Source organism: Staurois parvus, unplaced genomic scaffold (assembly GCF_062004578.1).
Source record: "Staurois parvus isolate SC_StPar_1 unplaced genomic scaffold, SC_StPar_1.0 ptg000159l, whole genome shotgun sequence".
Taxonomy (NCBI): domain Eukaryota; kingdom Metazoa; phylum Chordata; class Amphibia; order Anura; family Ranidae; genus Staurois; species Staurois parvus.
Window position 1 is genome coordinate 2,172,445 of NW_028317955.1, and position 20,384 is coordinate 2,192,828.

The following is a 20,384-nucleotide window of genomic DNA, read 5'->3' on the forward strand; positions in this document are numbered from 1 at the left end:
TCATCCTACAACTAGAAGCGAGTTACTGGCAGATACAAAGTGGAAATGTTAAAAAAAAAATAAAACACAAAAAAAAACAAAAACAAACCAAACAACACACACACTTGAGGAAAGAAAACTACTGCAGTTGCCACATCTGGTAACCTGCAATACATTACATTTTGTTTTCAGGTTTGGCTAGGCTTTTAGCAGGGCTTGTTATCTTACTACCACTGTCCTTTACTGAACACATGTCCTGATGCAAGACAGCAGTCTCAGAGAAATCTTCTCTAGAACAAGCATGCTGTCTAATTTGTCAGGAAACTTCTCAGAGATGCGCTTTGCTTCATAGATTACTTTTTAATATACAAGGATATACCTTCTTTCTCTCCAGCACCCTCTCCAGTTCCAGAGTATCCTGCTCCTCTCCTTCTTCCTCGCTCTCTCCAGACTGCACAGTGCTGCAGACATCTTCCTGGACCTGTTCGTCAGCAGCCACCTCGCTATCAGTGCAGACAGCAGCCATGTCTTCATCCTCCTCACAGGCAGGCTCAACCACATCCTCTTTACATATGACTCGTCGCCTCCAGCGATCCTCCTCCTCTTTAACAGCATCTGGTAACAGTGGGGCGAGCAGAGATGCCGCCACACCCACTTTTTCCTCCTCTTTGTTGGAAAGAGCTTGGATTCCATCATTCAACTCCTAAAATACAAAAGTCCTGTTTATTGTACATCAGGATAAATGATCTATTCTGCATAAAAATAAAGTCATGATAATTTTCCCTGGAAATGGACAGATGTCAACAATTCAAAAAAAAAAAAAAAATATGTTTAGCCTCAACTCTCTGAGCTAGCAGTGAGTCCATTTCTGCCACCAGGGAAAGGGCAGACAAGGGTGGGCATGCATCCCTTAAAAAGCATTACATTTGATTGTAAAAAGCATTCAAACATAAAAAAAAAAACAAATAAAAAAAAACAAAACAAAAATGGTAATTCTTAGAAATAATGACTATACTGTATACAAAAAAGTATAGGTAAAACTTTGGAGATGGATTAGAACACTTGTCAGTTTTTGTTGCTGTCTGTGCCCCTGTTAAATAGATTCACCCTCTCTACTTGTCCTATTTACCATTATCGTTGAATATCATCAGTGAAATTTTGGGTTGTCCCCAGAAAAATATTAGAAGGGAAATGTGGGCAATAGTTCTGGTAACCTGGGGGTCCACAAAGAATACCTTTAATTTGCAGGGATTTCCCCTCACTTCCCATTTGGCCATGGGACAGGAAGTGAAATCTACATAATGGGACGCAGAAGGTGAAAAAAAAAAAAAAATCTGAGGGGTGTTATAAGCCTCCCTTGCTCTATCCAAAATGAAGGAAAAAAAAAAAAAGGTTTTGCCTATAGTTCTACCTTTTTTTTTTTTTTTTTCAATCAGATCTTTTTTATTAGATATTTTAACACTTTGGTTTTTTTTTTAACAAACGCGTGACAAACTACAGACAGATCAAATAACATTGGTCATACAGTGACAAATCCGCAATGAGTAAATAACACATACGTCCCAGGCCATAGACATACAGGCATTGCCACTATAGTTCTACTTTAAAGAAAATCTTGTTTAACCACTTCCTGACCGCCCTATAGCAGATATACTGCTACAGGGCAGCACAGGTGCGCAAAATCACGTATATATACACACACGTGATTTTTCATTTCTGGGTAGAGGGCACGTGCCCTACCCGTACCGCCAAGTGCAGCCACGGCTGTCAGTTACCTGGTTCCTGCCCGGTGATTGCCGAGCATCTCCGACGGGAAGAACTGTTTGTAAACCAAACAGTTCTCCGCCCTGTCAGCTCGTGCACACCGCTTTGGATGGCTGTGAACAGCTTTCCAAAGCAGTGTGTGCTTACAGCGAAGCACATGGATACAGCCCAATGTAAATCTAAACTTATGACGAAATTTAATTTTTTTAAATTCTTTACTGGACATGTTTAATAACAAAAAGTCAAAGATATTAAATAGTTAAAGTGAACTTGTGTTGTTCCCTTACATTTGATAAAACAGCCCAAGAAGGCATCTTCAGGTCCATTTACCAAATGATTCTGTGTTGCCTAGGGTACCCCCTTTCTTCTGAATGTACTAAATCACAGTTCCCAACTTTTGCGCTCTGTGAAGTGAAATGCGATCCAGGATCAGTGGGCATCCTGCATGCATGCAAGATAATTTGATTTAAAAGAAAACAATGTTAGTATGAGTGTGATATGCGTTTTTGTCTAAAATACTTTTGGACTCAGAGACGGATCTGAATTGCATTCTGTAAAGTGCTGTGGAATTTCAGCATTAAATATATACAAGTAAAATGTGACAAAAATACTTGCAGGCATCTTGGAATTTCTACTCTAAGGCTTTACAATGACTTATAAACCTCAACACATGACCACATACCTTCTTTGGCTCCTTTTTGGGAAGCACTGGCACGCTGCTGGCAGCCAAGCCCAAATTATCTTCCTTTACCTCTGGAACAGACTCGGAGGATGTAACCACATTGGAAAAGTCTGAAGACTCACTACTGAAAACAACAACATGTCATTATAGCTTACATTTAGTATACAGCAGGAAGGACAAAAATCACCAAAATGAAGGCCTCACCTGTTTGTATATCCTTGGGCCCCCTGTACTTGGGAAGCCAGACTTTCAGGCAGCTCCCAGGTCACTTCATTGGTCTGAGTATTCCAGTAGTAATAACAGCCGGTGTTCTCATCCCACACTTCCTGCCAGTCTCCCATGTCCACTCCAGCTACAGGAACACACATTAGAAATCAATTACATCTAGACTCTAGTATGCCCACTGAGCTGATACCGTCTGTTACTAGATTACTTTATATAGCATGAAAATTGATAGCACAGAAATTAATATCGCCTAGTCCACCTTCTGCAACAGAGTGGAAATCTCAAGTTAATATCGTTATCTCCTGGGAAAAACGTATATTTCAACATACTGCTTGAGGTGATTGTAGCCGTATTAGTGCATTTGCGACAGGAACAAATGAGTACCGTCCGTGATCCTTTTTTTATTTGCACTAACATACAATTTTGAGTACAAGCTTTCAGGGAATGTCCCCATCTTCTTCAGGAGTACTGCTTAGACCTGAAGAGGGGGACATTCCCCGAAAGCTTGTCCTTAAATTGTATGTTAGTGCAAATAAAAAAAAAAGTATCACGGACAGTACTCAATTGTTCATATTTCAACATAGAAACTGTATTAGAAAATTTGAGGTTGTGTGGGGCCCATGGCTGGCAATCCCTGGTCTGGCTACACACCATATGATTGCAAGTCGATTATTTTCTCTATAATTATGTAAGACCCTTCATCTCTAAAATGTGATGACTGGATTTTCTTTGTTCCGAGAGGGGATGGGTGCAGCTGGAGACATTAGGAAGAAAATATACTACTTGGTCAACTTGCATTAGTTTATCGATTCATTTGCTAGAAGTCATATATCCACATGATGTGGATTTTTTTTTTTTACTGTATGATTACTGTCTTTGTACTACTGTAGTGTGCTGCGCACATGTTGTGCGTTTGTCTGTGTGTCTGTTGTGGTAAATAAAACATTTGTCTTTTTACACTAAATAAAGATCTGATTTAAAAAAAAAAAGAAATCAAATTACATTTAAAAAAGTCTACATAGAAAAAGTAAGCCCAGAAGCATTTATATTCTTACCTCCAGCGAGAGAACAATGAGTGTCGTAATGCCATATTTCCCCTGTGGCATTGGGATCCGCTCCATTATGAGAACCAGAGGTCACACTGTGAGAATCTTTTGGATCTGGCTTTGGAGGAGTTGGTGGAGGAGCTGTAGAATTGGCTGTATCTTCCCCTCCAGATGATGCAGGAGCTGTGATAGCATCTATCTCCTGATAAAAAAAAAAAACCTTTAGGATATCAAAAAACAAATACAAAGAGGATTGCAATGTATGGACTATACATTGTGTCAGATAGGTCAGTGATCACATACAATCTGAAGGCACCACTAAGCAAAAATGGTTTCAGCTCGTACAGGCCACTTACAGCCTGAAGATGTCAGTATGCCTCATTTCAACACTTGTCTAATAAAATTTCGGTAATTAAAAAAAGTTACTTTTTTTTAAAATTAATCTTTCTATAGCTACAGTGTCAATGACCTCCGGGAACAAAAGGGTTCAGTGGGAAGGTGAAAATATTTTACAGTTGCTTGGCTTCTAGCTGTTTTGACGGAGTCTGCCAGACATCTTTATTGATACCGGCAGGTGGTTAAGCTATTTTTTTTCTTTGGTTAGGAAAAATGAATGGGGATATGATGGGGGGGGGGGGGGGGGGGGGGCCATGGGAAAGAGAAGAAAAAGTGTGACCAGTCCACAAGTGGACGAGAGGTGGGAGGGTCGAGGAAGCACAGCATTCCTCCGCTCCAACTTTAGTAAAGCTATTTAGGTTCACAGTGGCGGTCATAAAACACCACTAGCCAACCAAAAGAAACAATCAGGTCTTGGAAATGTAATGGGTCTCCAGGGGCAACAAATAAAAGCCATGCAGCTCTATGCAGTACAAGAGTACTTGCTGAGTAGTCCGTGGGGGGCATCTCTGCCGATCAAAAGGGGTGCAGGTTGAGGCAAAAGTAGAGGTTTCACTGCGACTGGATAATCTTTAAATAAGATCTACAGGTTAATAAAGTAATTCAGTAATAAGTTGAGTAGAATATGAAAGGATAAGTTCATGATTGGAACATGTCGCACCCTAATAACAAGTTCCAGCTCCTGCACCTCCGATCCCCTCCTCCCTGTGACATCGGGGCACCGCACACACAAACACATTCATTCAGTGCCGGTTCACACTGATGCGGTTTCACGGTGAGATTTCTGCTGCGACAGGTGTGAATTGAATGTGATTTCTGAGAGGACTGGGCATAGCAGAAGATGAAATTCGCACCATATCCGCACTAAACTCATACAGGACTCTTTTTTGGAATGGATCAAATTCGCACTGCCTATATGTGAACTACCTGCATTGGACATCATGCTTCTGTAGATTACATGCAAATCTATGCTTTTTGGATCACATCTAATCTGCACAGAGTTTGCATGTGAACTGGCACTCACAGAGTTCTGAGAATGAAAGAACTTCAAGTACCAGCGGCCGCCAGCTCGTAGTTCTCAATGAACTGCAAGGGTGCTGGTGAACACTCCTGTAGTTCACAGATTCTTCCTGCCTGCCTGTATGGGAGGTATTGGCAGACAGCTGGCCAAGTGTCTGCAAGAACCTGGCACTGCACCAGCAATCTGCTGATCATGGATTCAATGTTTTTGCTTGCTGCAGAGTAAGCCCGGGGTTCACACTGATGCGGTGCGAAATTTACACCGGTTTCTGTGCGATTTCCACACTGCATCATAAATCACACCCCGTTCACACGAACCACTGCGGGTGTGTATTTTAAGTTAACAACACCCCGAAATCAGTTCGCAAAACGCAGTGCGATATACAGAATTGGATCGCAAGGATGTGAACACCTATGCGATCCGATTCTAATGTGGACCAAAAAAAGGGTCCTGCACCTTTCTGGTGGGAATGCAGTGCGATTTGAGCGATACATAATGTATGGCTCAAATCGCACCACACAGAATCCACATGTGATTTGCACAGGAACGCGGTGTGGTTCCTGTGCAAATCACATGCAGTGTGCAGCACCGCACAAGTGTGAACCCAGGCTAAAAAAAAATAAGTGCATGATTTTTTTTTTTTACCTGCAAACAGATGTGCATTCATTTATTTAGTTATTTCACAAAAAGTAAACTTATCCTTTAGTTTATCTGTGATAACACAATATTGTGCCTATAACACAAAATCACACAGTGCAATACATTTACAAGACAAGCGAGAGCTGGGCATTTCCTGAAGTATAAGTGTCCCATATCAATTGGTGCATATCTGTATCAAAAAAACTTTCAGAAAAAAAACAACAAAAAGTCCCTTGTGGTGAGAAATAAGAACTCCAAATAATTTTTCTAGCCTTCCACCTTTCACCCGTGCACACCAACATCAATTGCACTCACCAGATTTTGGTGAATGAAAAGCCTTTAAGGATTCTATGGGGAATCCTAAACCCTCTTTTCATCAGCTCAATGATAGCCTTCCCAAGATAAGATCTTGAGAACGCCCGATGGGAGGGGCGAAACGCGTTGACGCATTTCTGGTCCATTCGCCTTATGTCTGACGTCACTTCCGGTGAGTGGAACGCACGCCGTGCGGTGCATTACAGCAGCCATTTTGTGGGATTTAGGCTGGTTCTCTGCTGTTCCTCTGCTCCATCTGGCTACATTGGTGTGGGAACCCTGGAGTATGTGGCTGGTTTTGATCATCAGGATGTCATGGGCTCAATAAATGTGCTTTTACAAGCTATTGAAATGTGAGTGGCCTGGATTCTGTTCGTTATGGTATATGATTGATTTGGCAATATTACACTATGTAAGCTTTTTTCTTTGATGATACGGTGGAGCAAACTAGGAAGCCACGGTGAGGACCTGAAAGAGGATCTTATCTTGGGGAGGCTATCATTGAGCTGATGAAAAGAGGGTTTAGGATTCTACATAAAATCCTTAAAGGCTTTTCATTCACCAAAATCTGGTGAATGCAATTGATGTTGGTGTGCACGGGTGAAAGGTGGAAGGCTAGAAAAATTATTTGGAGTTCTTTTTTCTCACCACAAGGGACTTTTTGGTGTTTTTTTTCTAAAAGTTTTTTTTGATACAGATATGCACCACTTATGGGACACTTATATTTTGTGATTGATTAATACTTGATTTTAGGTCTATTTTGTGCTGTTTATTTATATATTTCACTGTTTGTGTATTCACATTTTTTGCACAGCAGCAATTTAGAAGGGTGATTCACTTAAGTTGTATTGGCGCAGGAATATTTTTTTTTTTATTTCCTGAAGTATGTGTTTCTATCTGAAGTACAAATTAATAATTAAAAGTATATTTTAGTAAGGTAAAGGTTTTGTAAATGGCAATAATTGATTGATTCTCTGCATCTGTGGATATTGGTTGACAGTTAGCCACTGCACTAATAGTTCCCTACCACATTCCCTTCTACCGATTAATACCTTTCAGCCGCAAGGAAGTAATTCTCAATGCTAAATGCAAGTATTCCTACAGCTCTTAATCAAATAAAGAAACAAGTGCAAATACCTGGAAATGAACGCTTTAAAAAGACCCCGACCCTTCCTAGATGGAACAACTTTGAAACATGTTGCATATCAGTGCTCAATGTGCGTATGCATCCATCCATCACAGAAGTATTAAGTTACTGCAAGCTAACCACGCATAAATTATCTTACCGCAAGAAAGTTGGCCAGAGTACTGTCAATGTCAGCAGATGAATTTGCTTTTGTAGCCGGAGTAGGTTTGGACTTCTCGGACAAGTCTCCTTCTTCATCATCGCTGTCTGTATATGCCCCAAGCAGACAAAGACCACCTATAGATATAGAACAGCTTAGACTGATTACATAGTCAGAGCATATTAAATAAACCTGTTATGCTGACTGCTTTTATCATTCATCCCCCTCTTTAGAGAGGCCTCCCACAAATTATCAAGCAAGTATCTAATTGATGGGAATGCATTTTTGAATGTGATTTTCACTTTTCTGTTTCTTTCCATGATCAATTATTTTTAACTTTGTCAAAGAAAAACCTGCATGTTACAATGGAACATAAAGTAATTACATTTTATACAGTAGATATACATAGGAAACGATGTTCATATTATGGCAAAAATAAGTACTCTGCAAACTGATAAATTATTTGGCATAACTAGAAAAGATAAGAAATATGTCATTTCACACCTTGCTAGTTGTTTCTTTCTTTTGCAAAGGCACAAGAGACTTACCATAAAGCCTACCTACACCCAAGGACAAAAACCTAATACATCATCTTTCAGGCTAACAGGATTTTTAGTAGGTACAGAAAATAACTGCTAATATTGGCAGAACCAGTGTCCTTGTAGCTTTCTGTGAATCACAAACAATGTTCTCTTTCTGCCCAGCTAACTTGTTAACTACAAATGTTGCAGCCCGAGTAATGAAGATATGTTTGTATTGAAATACATATTTGTAATGAGGAGAGTAGCCTAGTGAGACTAATATGGCTTTTTTCATAGATAAAGAGTGACCATAGAAATACTAGGACAGGAAGTGTGTCATTTTCAGGATTAAAATGAAAATAAAATGTAAAAAGTCTGAAAAAAAGCAATCCAATGCAGGACTGGTAAGCTGCATATTAATACATTTTGTTTGGGGGATTGGATATACTTTAAGGTTCTACAGTAAACGAAGAGTGTAAATGTGTGGTTTCAGATAGGGAGGGGGGTGAACAAATAGGAGGGAGGTAGGGGAGCAGAAAAAAAGGTAATGGTTTGGCTGTGGGTACAGTAGGAAAGAGGGTATTCCTGTCTGGGGACTCTCTTACTTCTTCCTCCATTGACTTTTTGTACTGGGAAAGCCAAGCCTAGAAAAAGATTTCTACTCTTCCCGATAGAATTTACCTGCAGGTTCACAGATCTCTGCACATGCTGGAATGATCTAAAAGAAAGAATCCCTCCCTTGCATGCATTTGGATGTATGTAAATGCTCCTTAAAGTGGAAATGCACAGCATTTGAGCACCAAAAACTAAAAATGCTATTTAATTCATTGTTAATATTCAAAGCAAACTCCCCCATTCATCCATGTCTCCATGCTTTATTTTGAGTCATTTTGAAAAGCACCCCCTAGCATTTCTGGCAGTGGCCACCTTGAGTAAGGGCAGATGATTCATGTAGCATTTACTTCCTGGAATCCATCTGCCCCTAGCTAAGGCATTGGCTGAGCCGAGAGCTCTCCCCTCCTGAAGACATCATTTGCCTAGGCCTGGAAACCAGGAAGTAACAAAAAAAAAAAAAAAAAAAAGTTTAAAATAAGTAACTGAGATATACTTTCCTATCTATTTGCTAATGCTAGCAACATAAGGATTCAAAATAGTCCATGTTTATTAAAGTGGAGCTTCACTCTCTCAAAGGATAAGTTCACCTTTTAGAAAAAAAATAATAAATGCACTTTTTTTGCAGGTAAAAAAAAATGTGCATTTATTATTTTTGTCTGCAGGATCCTGGAAAGCCTTGATCAGTAGATCGTTGATATCATACAAGTCTCCTGCAGACCTGTCAGAATATCTGCTTGCTGTACGGGATGTACAAGCAAGCAGATATTCTGACAGGAAGAATGAACTACCACGGGGCTCCACAGTGCCATGGTAGTTCATTGAAGACTACAAGCTGACAGCTGCTAAGGCTGTCGTGACATGTAGTCTCTCATTCACAGATGACTGAATGAGTGACGCGGCCATGTGGGCAGAGTTTTTTAAATTAATTAATTTATTTCTTTCAGGTACTTATATAGCTCCATCAATTTACGCAGTGCTTTACATAAACATATTGTACATTCACATCAGTCCCTAACCCTCAAGGAGTGTACAATCTAAGGTCCCTAACTCACATTCATTCATAGGGACAATTTACCTCTATTTATCCAATTAACCTCTCAGCATGTCTTTGGATTGTGGGAGGAAACTGGAGTACCCGGAGGAAACCCACGCAGGCACAGGTAGAACATGCAAACTCCAGGCAGGTGGTGCTGTGGTTGGGATTCGAACCTACAACACTAGTACTGCCAGGCAGAAGTGCTAACCACTTAGCCACTGTGCTGCCCATAATTAGATTGACAGCTAGAGAGGGGAGAAGACCCCGCTAGCTGTCAAAACGGGGTCCGGTCCGAACGTAACATGTTACACCCTAAATATGCGTGTAACATGTTACAAAAGGTGAACTTATCCTTTAAGTTTGCTCACAACTGGCCAAGCACATATGTAAAGTGATGCTGAAGAAGCATTTTTAATACAACCCCAGAAAACACTGTAGCCCCTATCCTCATCAGTTCATCTATTTTGGTATATGCTTTCAGGCACAATGATTATTATTATTATATAGCGCCAATAGTTTGCTCAGCGCTTTACAATATAACAGGAGACAATACAGCAACAATACAGTTCAATACAAGAGGATTAGGAGGGCCCTGATCCTGGGAGCTTACAATCTAAGAAGCATTATTGTGTATAGAAAATGAGTTTTTAGGTTACTGGCATTAAACCAAAACCTAACCACCACTATTGTGCCAGGTATCAAATGATGGGCATCTTACCTGTAGGCTTTACCACTGGAGGCTGGACTTCTGGGATCATTCCTGTGGCGGGAGGAGCTATCACCTTCTGGGAATCTGTATCATCTGTCCATGGAAAAAAGACAAGTGAATACACTTACCATAACGGATTCAGTAATAACATGACACACGGATATCCTCAAATAACCAGAGGCCAGGCTCATTTGAGTTGTTTTCTGTGAAAAGCTACCCATATGAGTGGCGCTGGATCAAACGGTGTCTGGTGATACTGTCACTTACTTCCATTCATTGGCTTTTAAAATCGGCTGCTAACAAAGATAGGATGCCCCCCAAATTAGGACATATGTAGCCATGGATACACTAAGATGTAGCAACACCAAATATGAAGTCAGAAATCAAAACATTTTGGCCTTTCATTTGCCTAAATACAAAATGTTTTGAGGTCCACACCTCAAACGTATCCTGGTCACCAAACAGGAAGTGAGATATGCAAACAGCAGAAAAAAAAAAAAAAAAAAAGAAGTAAATCTCACCCATACCAACTTTATTTAACCACCTCCCGTCTGGCCGTTGTATATGAACGATCGGACAGTGACAGTGCAGGTGGCCGTTTATAAACGGCCTCCCTGCCACCTGCTTGTGCGCGCTCCCTGGAAGCGCGCAGCACTGCGATCCGATGCCCGCTGTGTCCTCCAGACACAGAGGAACACCGATCGTCGTATGGGACCTCTAGGCGAGGTCCCGATCATGTGATCACTGATTGCCCAATCAGTGATCACATGCAAAGTAGTAAGCAAGATGTCACTTCTGACATCATTGCTTACTACGTGTGAAATCTGTGAATGATCACAGAGGTCACATGGTACAAGGCTATTCACAACAGCCTTGGACCATGTGACAAGCTGTGACCAATCACAGGTAACACAGTATTTCTATTTCTCAATGGCTGCAAGAATGCAGCCAGAGAGAAGGAGAAATGATTGCTTTTACAGCCTTTATGGGTGTAAAAGTAAACAGTGTAACAAAAAAACAATTTCATCCCCCCCACAAGTAGTACAGTGTCACTATGGTGACATTGTACTGCTAGGGTGACAGTATGTAAAAAAAAAAAAATAAATATAAAAATGTAAACAAATTTTTTAAAAAAATTATAATTTTTGGCTATCAATGAATTTGGATTTTTTTTTACTAAAAAGATAACTGAATAAATGTTGACCAAGATTTATGAAGAAAGATGTATTTGCAATATTTTATAAGAAAAACACAAATTTTTTGGACTTTTTCATTTATATAGCAAAAAAAAATAAATACCACCAAAATAAAGTTTTATCCATCTGAAAAAAATGCTAAAAAATTCATATGGGTACAGTGTTGCATGACTGCGCAATTGTCATTCAAAGTGTGATAGTGCTGAATGCTGAAAATTGGCCTGGACAGGAAGGGGGTGAAAGTGTCCGGACTGGAAGTGGTTAAAATAACGTTTCATTACTGTTTGACCCTTGTTGAAGAGATTTTCCTCACTTTCTGTCCCAATGATGACACAAGTGAAGGAACCTTTCCCACACAGTTCTGATTGGGAGTTGTCTCTGCCATAGTAACCAAAGCACCACGCAGCAAATTATTGGGTGGTTGTGGAAAATAGGAGTACCAAGAAGAGACATTTCATGCAGCACCCTGTACTGCAATGATGGGATCTATCCACACGTAATGTGCAGACAGCTCATGAAGCCAACTTCACAGAACCAGTTTTTCTAGTTTAGAGTTTTACAACAACCCAACATCTGAGTCAAACAGCATTTAGAAGAGTTAGAACCCAAGTCATATTTTAAAGCTCAATTTCAGAGTAACCCTTACACTAAAATTAAATTTTTCAAACTCTCGCCCTATAAAAGTAGTAAATATTTACTTCTACCACTTCACCCATCAAATCTAGCTCTGTAATGGGAAATGGAAGAACCCCCAGGCCAGCGTTGGAAGTCTATTCAGAATCTGGTACTGCTGAGAGTCTCTGCTCCATCTCTGCGCTCAGCTGCTCCACCCCCATAAACTTCAATATTGTGTCCTGTAGCAATGTGCAGGGGATGGTGGGAGAAACCTGACACTCCTGAAAATGCTGGCTTTTGAACAGGTTTTAGCAGATGATTTCTCTGCATCATTGCACTCCACACACCAACTCCACAGTGGAGTGCAGCATTCCTCATACTCTGGTCGTGGGCTGTGTGTGGGGCCAGACAGATAAGAATTGTATATATCTAGGTCCGGGATTTACATATGAAACAAAAAGACCATTACTTCTGTTATAAGGCAGAATGGAATTTCAAGAAGGCTTGACCAGCTATCCAGGCAAACATGGCTACATAAATAGACAAGAGCTTTAAAGTGTTACTAAACCCACACCAGTAAAATCAGTCTGTATATGCAGTAAAGCATGCTTGTTATACTCACTGTGGAACCTAAGGGGTTAATCTTCTGCATTGTGCAAAAAGGCTGTTTGATCTTGTTTCTCTGATCCTCCTCTTCTACTTTCCCCAATCCATCTGCTGATAGTACAGAGCTCTAGGAGTCACTCTGCATATGCTCAGTTTAGTGTGTATGGCTAGAGTGTTATTTTTTTTCTTCGTGAGGGTGCATGTGATCAGCACAGGGCCAATCATCACTGTCAAGACAGAGGGTCAGGGGTCATGCAGCCTCATAGGACAGTCAGAGCAGAATGAAAACTGCTCCTACAAGCTTTAACCAGTGCTCTGCTGGACACTGATAAAAGTCACAAGACTGCTATATACTGCTAATGAAAAAAAGTATTTAGCAGTTTATACTTACTGAAATTATTTCACTTCCATGTTCTGTATACTGTGGAAGACCAAATATAGTGAATGCAGGGTCGTGGGTTTAGTAACACTTTAAAGGTTCCTCACCCCCCCATATGACTGGAGTTATTAGGAAATACATGTGAAGAGTCCCTAGTGGTCTGGAGGCGTAGGAGGATTCAAATACTGTCGAAATTCGGGTGATTACATACATATTGTATTACTTCAGTCCGGAGGTGAGAGTTCTGTGAGCACAGAGGTGTGAAGTCTAGTGGCACAGCGTGAATTTCCTTTGGTATTGGTGCTAGATGATCACGGAACAAGATTTCCTCCATTTCTATTGCTTATTATTATTATACAGGATTTATATAGCGCCAACAGTTTGCTCAGCACTTTACAATATAACGGGAGACAATACAGCAACAATACAGTTCAATACAAGAGGGATAGGAGGGCCTGATCCTTGGAGCTTACAATCTAGGAGATATTACTTAAATTTATGGACCAAGCACTTTTATATTGCATTATATATGATTATTTAGTCACTATACTGTAGATGTTTATTTATGTGCATCTTTACTGTACTTATTTAGTTTTATGGCAACTCATGTGGAGGGAGGACTGTGCACATATTTTGATTCATGAATAGTCACATTATTGTCAGCTGATCTCCTCACACTGCATGTAGTACAGCATCACATAGTTTATTTATTTTCACTAGTGTCACAACACTGCTTATTGGAGGTTTGTCAGTTAATGTACAGAGAACACATACTGCCATTTTATTATTATTATACAGGATTTATATAGTGCCGACAGTTTGCTCAGCGCTTTACATTATGGTGGGAGACAGTACAGTCACAATACAATTCAATACAAGAGGGATAGGAGGGCCCTGCTCCTTGGAGCTTACAATCTAGGAGGGAGGAGTTAGTGGTACAAGAGGTAATTAGCTGTGGGGGATGGAGTGGTTGAAAGAGTAGAGGATTCCAGTATTAGCTGAGGGCAGGGTAGGCTTCCCTGAAGAGATAGGTTTTCAGAGTGCGCCTAAAGATGAGCAGAGTAGGCGATAATCTGATAGATTGGGGTAAGGAGTTCCAGAGGATGGGGGAAGCCCTGGAGAAGTCCTGTAGACGAGCATGGGAGGAGGAGACAAGGGAGCTAGAGAGTAGGAGGTCTTGTGAGGAGTGGAGAGGACGGTTTGGGTGATATTTGGAGACAAGATTGGTGATGTACTTTGGGGCAGAGTTATGAACGGCTTTTACAGAATCAGACCACAAAGTATTGTAATACGAGGATTATTTTCTACTCAAAGCTGATCCTGGGGCATGCATTGACCTCGCTTCCATCACACTTAAATACAAATCTGCCATCCTTGGTCCTCGCTGGTACTTCTTCAGCTTGTGACCGTGCGTTACAATCCGTCCACCCTTTATCATAAGCCTAAAAAGTCCTTCCGCTTGACAGCCAATGGAAGGAGTCCTTGTTATCCAGGCAGTGACATGGACACCCAGAGAAGGGCCCACCACAGTCCAGAAGAAGAAAGACTTGGGACCTGATACATGACAAGACTGTAGATTTAGGTGAGTAAATGGAGTTTAGAAAGTCGATTATACGCTATACAATCCAATTGTACAATCTCCTTTAGATCTGCCATAAACTATGTAATGCAATGGCCTGCCTGGTTGGATTCAATTTGAATGGTTTAGAATAGTTCCTCTATTACATAGTTTCGGTAAATCTAAACCAGATTGCACAGATTCTATATGATTGTATAGCGTATGTCCAGCTTATCTAGCTTTAGACGTGATTATTTTTTCCCCACTTAAGGTGGAGTTCCACTCACTCTGTAAAAAAAATAAGTCAGCCGCTACAAAAACTGTAGCAGCTGACTTTTAAAAAACAGCCACTCATCTGTCCCTCGATCCCGCGTTGCCCCCGCCGCAGCTCATTTCACCGGCCGTCCTGTGTTCCAGGCGCCATCATCTTCAGTGTGGGCTTTGTGAATGGCCCCGTAGTCTTCTGGGACCTGACACGTGTCCCACAAGACTTCAGGGAGGGAGGGTAGGACGACAACTTCCACTTCCGATCGCCTAGGCAATGGCAGTGGAAGTGGGAGCGGGCACCTGTCAAATTCGGGTACCCATTTTACCCCCCCCCCCCCGGTCCCCAAAGGTGCCAATCCTTAATGGGTAGCGGGGGACCAATCTTTAAAGCTGAACTTCCCCTTTTGGGTGGAACTCCGCTTTAAGGCTAGCCATACACTATACAATCTCCTTTAGATTTACCTAAATGATACAATATAAGACAAACCTACAATGTATACAATATATGACCAATCAGGCAGGCCCTTGCTCTATATGGACGATGGTAGATCTAAAAGAAGTCCGTACAATTGGATTGTATAGTGTATGGGGTGGCGAACAACAAATATGGGGGGGGGGGAGTGTGCGTGTGTCACTGCTATAGGCAGCCTCCTCCTAAAATTGCTAGTTGCATCCAATTTTTGAATCACAGACCTGGGCAAGCATGCTGCAAATGAATGTCAGAATTTCTTCATCTCTGTAGCTATCGTGGGTCAGTGATTCATACAACCGAAACGTCACGATAGCCAGGGAATTAGCATTTTCATAAGGAGAGATCAGCAATGGTATCCTCCATAATATCTCATGATTGGTGAGAGGGCTGCAGGTAGGAGGAGCCCAGTAAGGTTGGCTGTCCAACCAGCGCCTAGAGGCGAGCTTGGCTTTGGTCTGAACTTGGAACGCAGTTCAGCTGTCACTCTGGGCCAATGAGCTTCAAGAGAATCTCCGCCCCGCAGCTGACATACACAAAGTGGCAGGGATGACATCACTAACCTAATATGAACACATGGCCACGTTAGGTCAGTTATGTCAGTAGCACCCCCACCCCTTTGTGTACATTGGCCGCGGGGCAGGGGAATCTCCCGTCTGCAGCTCATTGGCCCAGCAGTGATTGATGACTTCCAGGTTTGGTCTGTGCCCAAGCTCATTCCTACCAGCAGCCCAACACTAACTGATCACATCACAAATTGTTATCCAGTAATCTCCATATTTATCATCAGCATCAAAGGGGATGAAGGGGATTGCTGAGCTCGCAGAATGTACTGGATAGTATGAGGAGCGCTTGTTGTACAGAGTAGTGACCTATCAGACTTGTGTCTTATCTGCAGTGATCCCATCCATCTACTCTGCAGATTATTCCAGGGACCCCTTGGGATGCCCCACATTACAAACAGCAGCTTCCATATCAGAACTAAACTTGTAATTCCCCCCTTTAGGTACCAACACACCTGTAACTGGACCAGAATTCCTACTGATGCCTTGCTCTGCCCCACAGTTCCATCTGTTCTCCTTACATGCCTGGTGCCCAACCTGCAGCCCTCAGGCACTTCATATGTGGCCCTCGGGGTCCCTGCTGACACGAACATTTGTTTCATGATTGCCTTGTTATAGCAGTGACTTCTAACAGCCTCATGTAATATGTCTCCAGTCTATGGCTGACTGACGATCTACTGAACACATGTACCCAGTCTCCGAAAACTCCAAAATGCACATACATAGACCCTGACAATCTCTCATCGCGTCCGCAGACTCTGACCGCCCCTTGCGTCGCGTCCGCAGACTCTGACCGCCCCTTGCGTCGCGTCCGCAGACTCTGACCGCCCCTTGCGTCGCGTCCGCAGACTCTGACCGCCCCTTGCGTCGCGTCCGCAGACTCTGACCGCCCCTTGCATCTCTGGTATCCTTTCCACAGTCTCTGGCCGCCCCTTGCGTCGCGTCCGCAGTCTCTGACCGCCCCCGTCCGCAGTCTCTGGCGTCCCGTCCCCAGTCTCCGGCCGTCTTTGGCGTCCCGTCCCCAGTCTCCGGCCGTCTCTCGTCCACAGTCTCCGGCCGTCTCTCGTCCACAGTCTCCGGCCGTCTCTCGTCCACAGTCTCCGGCCGTCTCTCGTCCACAGTCTCCGGCCGTCTCTCGTCCACAGTCTCCGGCCGTCTCTCGTCCACAGTCTCCGGCCGTCTCTCGTCCACAGTCTCCCGCCGTCTCTCGTCCACAGTCTCCCGCCGTCTCTCGTGCCCCGACCGTCTCTCGTGCCCCGTCCCCGACCGTCTCTCGTGCCCCGTCCCCAGTCTCTCGTGCCCCGTCCCCAGTCTCTCGTGCCCCGTCCCCAGTCTCTCGTGCCCCGTCCCCAGTCTCTCGTGCCCCGTCCCCAGTCTCTGACCGTCTCTCGTGCCCCGTCCCCAGTCTCTCGTGCCCCGTCCCCAGTCTCTGACCGTCTCTCGTGCCCCGTCCCCAGTCTCTGACCGTCTCTCGTGTCCCGTCCCCAGTCTCTGACCGTCTCTCGTGTCCCGTCCCCAGTCTCCGACCGTCTCTCGTGTCCCGTCCCCAGTCTCCGACCGTCTCTCGTGTCCCGTCCCCAGTCTCCGACCGTCTCTCGTCCACAGTCTCCGACCGTCTCTCGTGCCCCGTCCCCGACCGTCTCTCGTGCCCCGTCCCCGACCGTCTCTCGTGCCCCGTCCCCAGTCTCTGACCGTCTCTCGTGCCCCGTCCACAGTCTCTGACCGTCTCTCGTGCCCCGTCCCCAGTCTCTGACCGTCTCTCGTGCCCCGTCCCCAGTCTCTGACCGTCTCTCGTGCCCCGCCCCCAGTCTCTGACCGTCTCTCGTGCCCCGCCCCCAGTCTCTGACCGTCTCTCGTGCCCCGCCCCCAGTCTCTGACCGTCTCTCGTGCCCCGCCCCCAGTCTCTGACCGTCTCTCGTGCCCCGCCCCCAGTCTCTGACCGTCTCTCGTGCCCCGCCCCCAGTCTCTGACCGTCTCTCGTGCCCCGCCCCCAGTCTCTGACCGTCTCTCGTGCCCCGCCCCCAGTCTCTGACCGTCTCTCGTGCCCCGCCCCCAGTCTCTGACCGTCTCTCGTGCCCCGTCCCCAGTCTCTGACCGTCTCTCGTGCCCCGTCCCCAGTCTCTGACCGTCTCTCGTGCCCCGTCCCCAGTCTCTGACCGTCTCTCGTGCCCCGTCCCCAGTCTCTGACCGTCTCTCGTGCCCCGTCCCCAGTCTCTGACCGTCTCTCGTGCCCCGTCCCCAGTCTCTGACCGTCTCTCGTGTCCCGCCCCCAGCCTCTGACCGTCTCTCGTGTCCCGCTCCCAGCCTCTGACCGTCTCTCGTGTCCCGCCCCCAGTCTCTGACCGTCTCTTGTATCCTGTCCTGCCCCCAGTCTCTGACCGTCTCTTGTATCCTGTCCTGCCCCCAGTCTCTGACCGTCTCTCGTGTCCTGCCCCCAGTCTCTGACCGTCTCTCGTATCCTGTCCTGCCCCCAGTCTCTGACCGTCTCTTGTATCCTGTCCACAGTCTCTGACCGTCTCTCGTGTCCCGTCCCCAGTCTCTGACCGTCTCTCGTGTCCCGCTCCCAGTCTCTGACCGTCTCTCGTGTCCCGCTCCCAGTCTCTGACCGTCTCTCGTGTCCCGCCCCCAGTCTCTGACCGTCTCTTTATCCTGTCCCGCTCCCAGTCTCTGACCGTCTCTCGTGTCCCGCCCCCAGTCTCTGACCGTCTCTTTATCCTGTCCCGCTCCCAGTCTCTGACCGTCTCTCGCGTCCCGTCCACAGTCTCTGACCGTCTCTCGCGTCCCGTCCACAGTCTCTGACCGTCTCTCGCGTCCCGTCCACAGTCTCTGACCGTCTCTCGCGTCCCGTCCACAGTCTCTGACCGTCTCTCGCGTCCCGTCCACAGTCTCTGACCGTCTCTCGCGTCCCGTCCACAGTCTCTGACCGTCTCTCGCGTCCCGTCCACAGTCTCTGACCGTCTCTCGCGTCCCGTCCACAGTCTCTGACCGTCTCTCGCGTCCCGTCCACAGTCTCTGACCGTCTCTCGCGTCCCGTCCACAGTCTCTGACCGTCTCTCGCGTCCCGTCCACAGTCTCTGACCGTCTCTCGCGTCCCGTCCACAGTCTCTGACCGTCTCTCGCGTCCCGTCCACAGTCTCTGACCGTCTCTCGCGTCCCGTCCACAGTCTCTGACCGTCTCTCGTGTCCCGTCCACAGTCTCTGACCGTCTCTCGTGTCCCGTCCACAGTCTCTGACCGTCTCTCGTGTCCCGTCCACAGTCTCTGACCGTCTCTTGTGTCCCGTCCACAGTCTCTACCTTCTGTATCACTCCCATAGTCTGACTATATCCTATTGAGTGTCTTCTGTCTCTGATAATGAACATTCGCCAAGGTTGATGTCAGGGGCCACACTCAAGGTCCCCCATATCAGAGTAGACCACTAGTGCTGTACACTGAACACAGGGGACGCTGTGCACCCACAGTATGTTCTCAGTCCCCGGGGTTGAAGACTGAGGACATCTCATGGTGGAGAAGAGGTACTGCAGGGGACACGGTGTTCTTTTTATTTGAAAACACAGACTGAGCGCCTTATATTGGACATTTTGCTTTCATAACTTTCATCCTCTAAACAGAGTGATAATACATGATGGTGACAAGGCCCAGGGGGATTCAGGGCAGGACAGCAGCTCTAGGCCCCCATACAATCACACTGAGGCCTGTGCCGGTACAGACATGACTGACGGCCGGGCCCCCGCCACCGATTATCAGGAGAAGAAGAAAGAGACGACGTGCTCCCCTCCCCCACACCGCCGCACCCTCCCTAAGGCCGGCGGGCTTACCCTCCGAACCAGAGCCAGCCTCCTCTCGGGTGGCAGCGCGGGGTCCCGGCGGAGAAAGTTGAAGGATAGGTCTCCGGCCCGACACCGCCCGTGTCTTCTTCCCCATGAGAGCGCGTATAGGGCCCCTCACACCACGGGGCGCGGAACTAACACATCACTTCCGGGCGACGGTCACTACGTCATGCAGTCTAGACTTCCCGGCAGGCATGTGACTGTCAGGAACCCCGCCCCCGGTGTGCTTTACCGCCTCCCCTGCTGGCACGCCTGCTCAGTAGAAACAGCGAATCATGAAGCTGCAGGGAATAATCCCCGCCCACATTGCTTGCCTATATCCGTCCCTTGGAGCCCTATTCCATCTACTGACACCAGCAACGGGGCACAATTCTTCCTACTGACACCAACAATTGGGAAAAATTCCTCCCAATAACACAATGATGGGGCACAATTCCTCCCAATGACACCAACAATTGGGAACAATTCCTCCCAATAACACAATGATGGGGCACAATTCCTCCCAATGACACCAACAACGTGGCACAATTCCACTGACACCAACAACGTGGCACAATTCCTCTCAATAACACCAACAATGGGGCACAATTCTTCCCAATGACACAATGATGGGGCACAATTCTTTCCATGGACACCAACGACGGGGCACAATTCCTCCAAATGATACC

The 20,384-nt window shown here is 45.3% G+C and overlaps 1 protein-coding gene across 2 annotated transcripts in view; it reads right to left on the bottom strand.

Annotated features, from left to right (window-relative positions):
• The window catches only part of FNBP4 (formin binding protein 4), a 37,382-nt gene extending 17,501 nt beyond the window's left edge, over window positions 1-19,881 (bottom strand). Inside the window, exons 1-7 of one of the 2 annotated variants that reach the window (XM_089675838.1) lie at window positions 19,705-19,881; window positions 10,244-10,327; window positions 7,354-7,490; window positions 3,706-3,898; window positions 2,630-2,777; window positions 2,426-2,546; window positions 359-682 (exon numbers count right to left, since the gene is read on the bottom strand). In XM_089675838.1, coding sequence (XP_089531964.1) covers window positions 359-682; window positions 2,426-2,546; window positions 2,630-2,777; window positions 3,706-3,898; window positions 7,354-7,490; window positions 10,244-10,327; window positions 19,705-19,810 — 1,113 coding nt within the window. In that variant the 5' untranslated portion in view covers window positions 19,811-19,881. Of the gene's footprint in view, window positions 1-358; window positions 683-2,425; window positions 2,550-2,629; window positions 2,778-3,705; window positions 3,899-7,353; window positions 7,491-10,243; window positions 10,328-19,704 lie in introns of both variants that reach the window. The other variant, XM_089675837.1, reaches the window with a different exon arrangement.
• Between the last annotated feature and the right edge of the window lie 503 nt (window positions 19,882-20,384).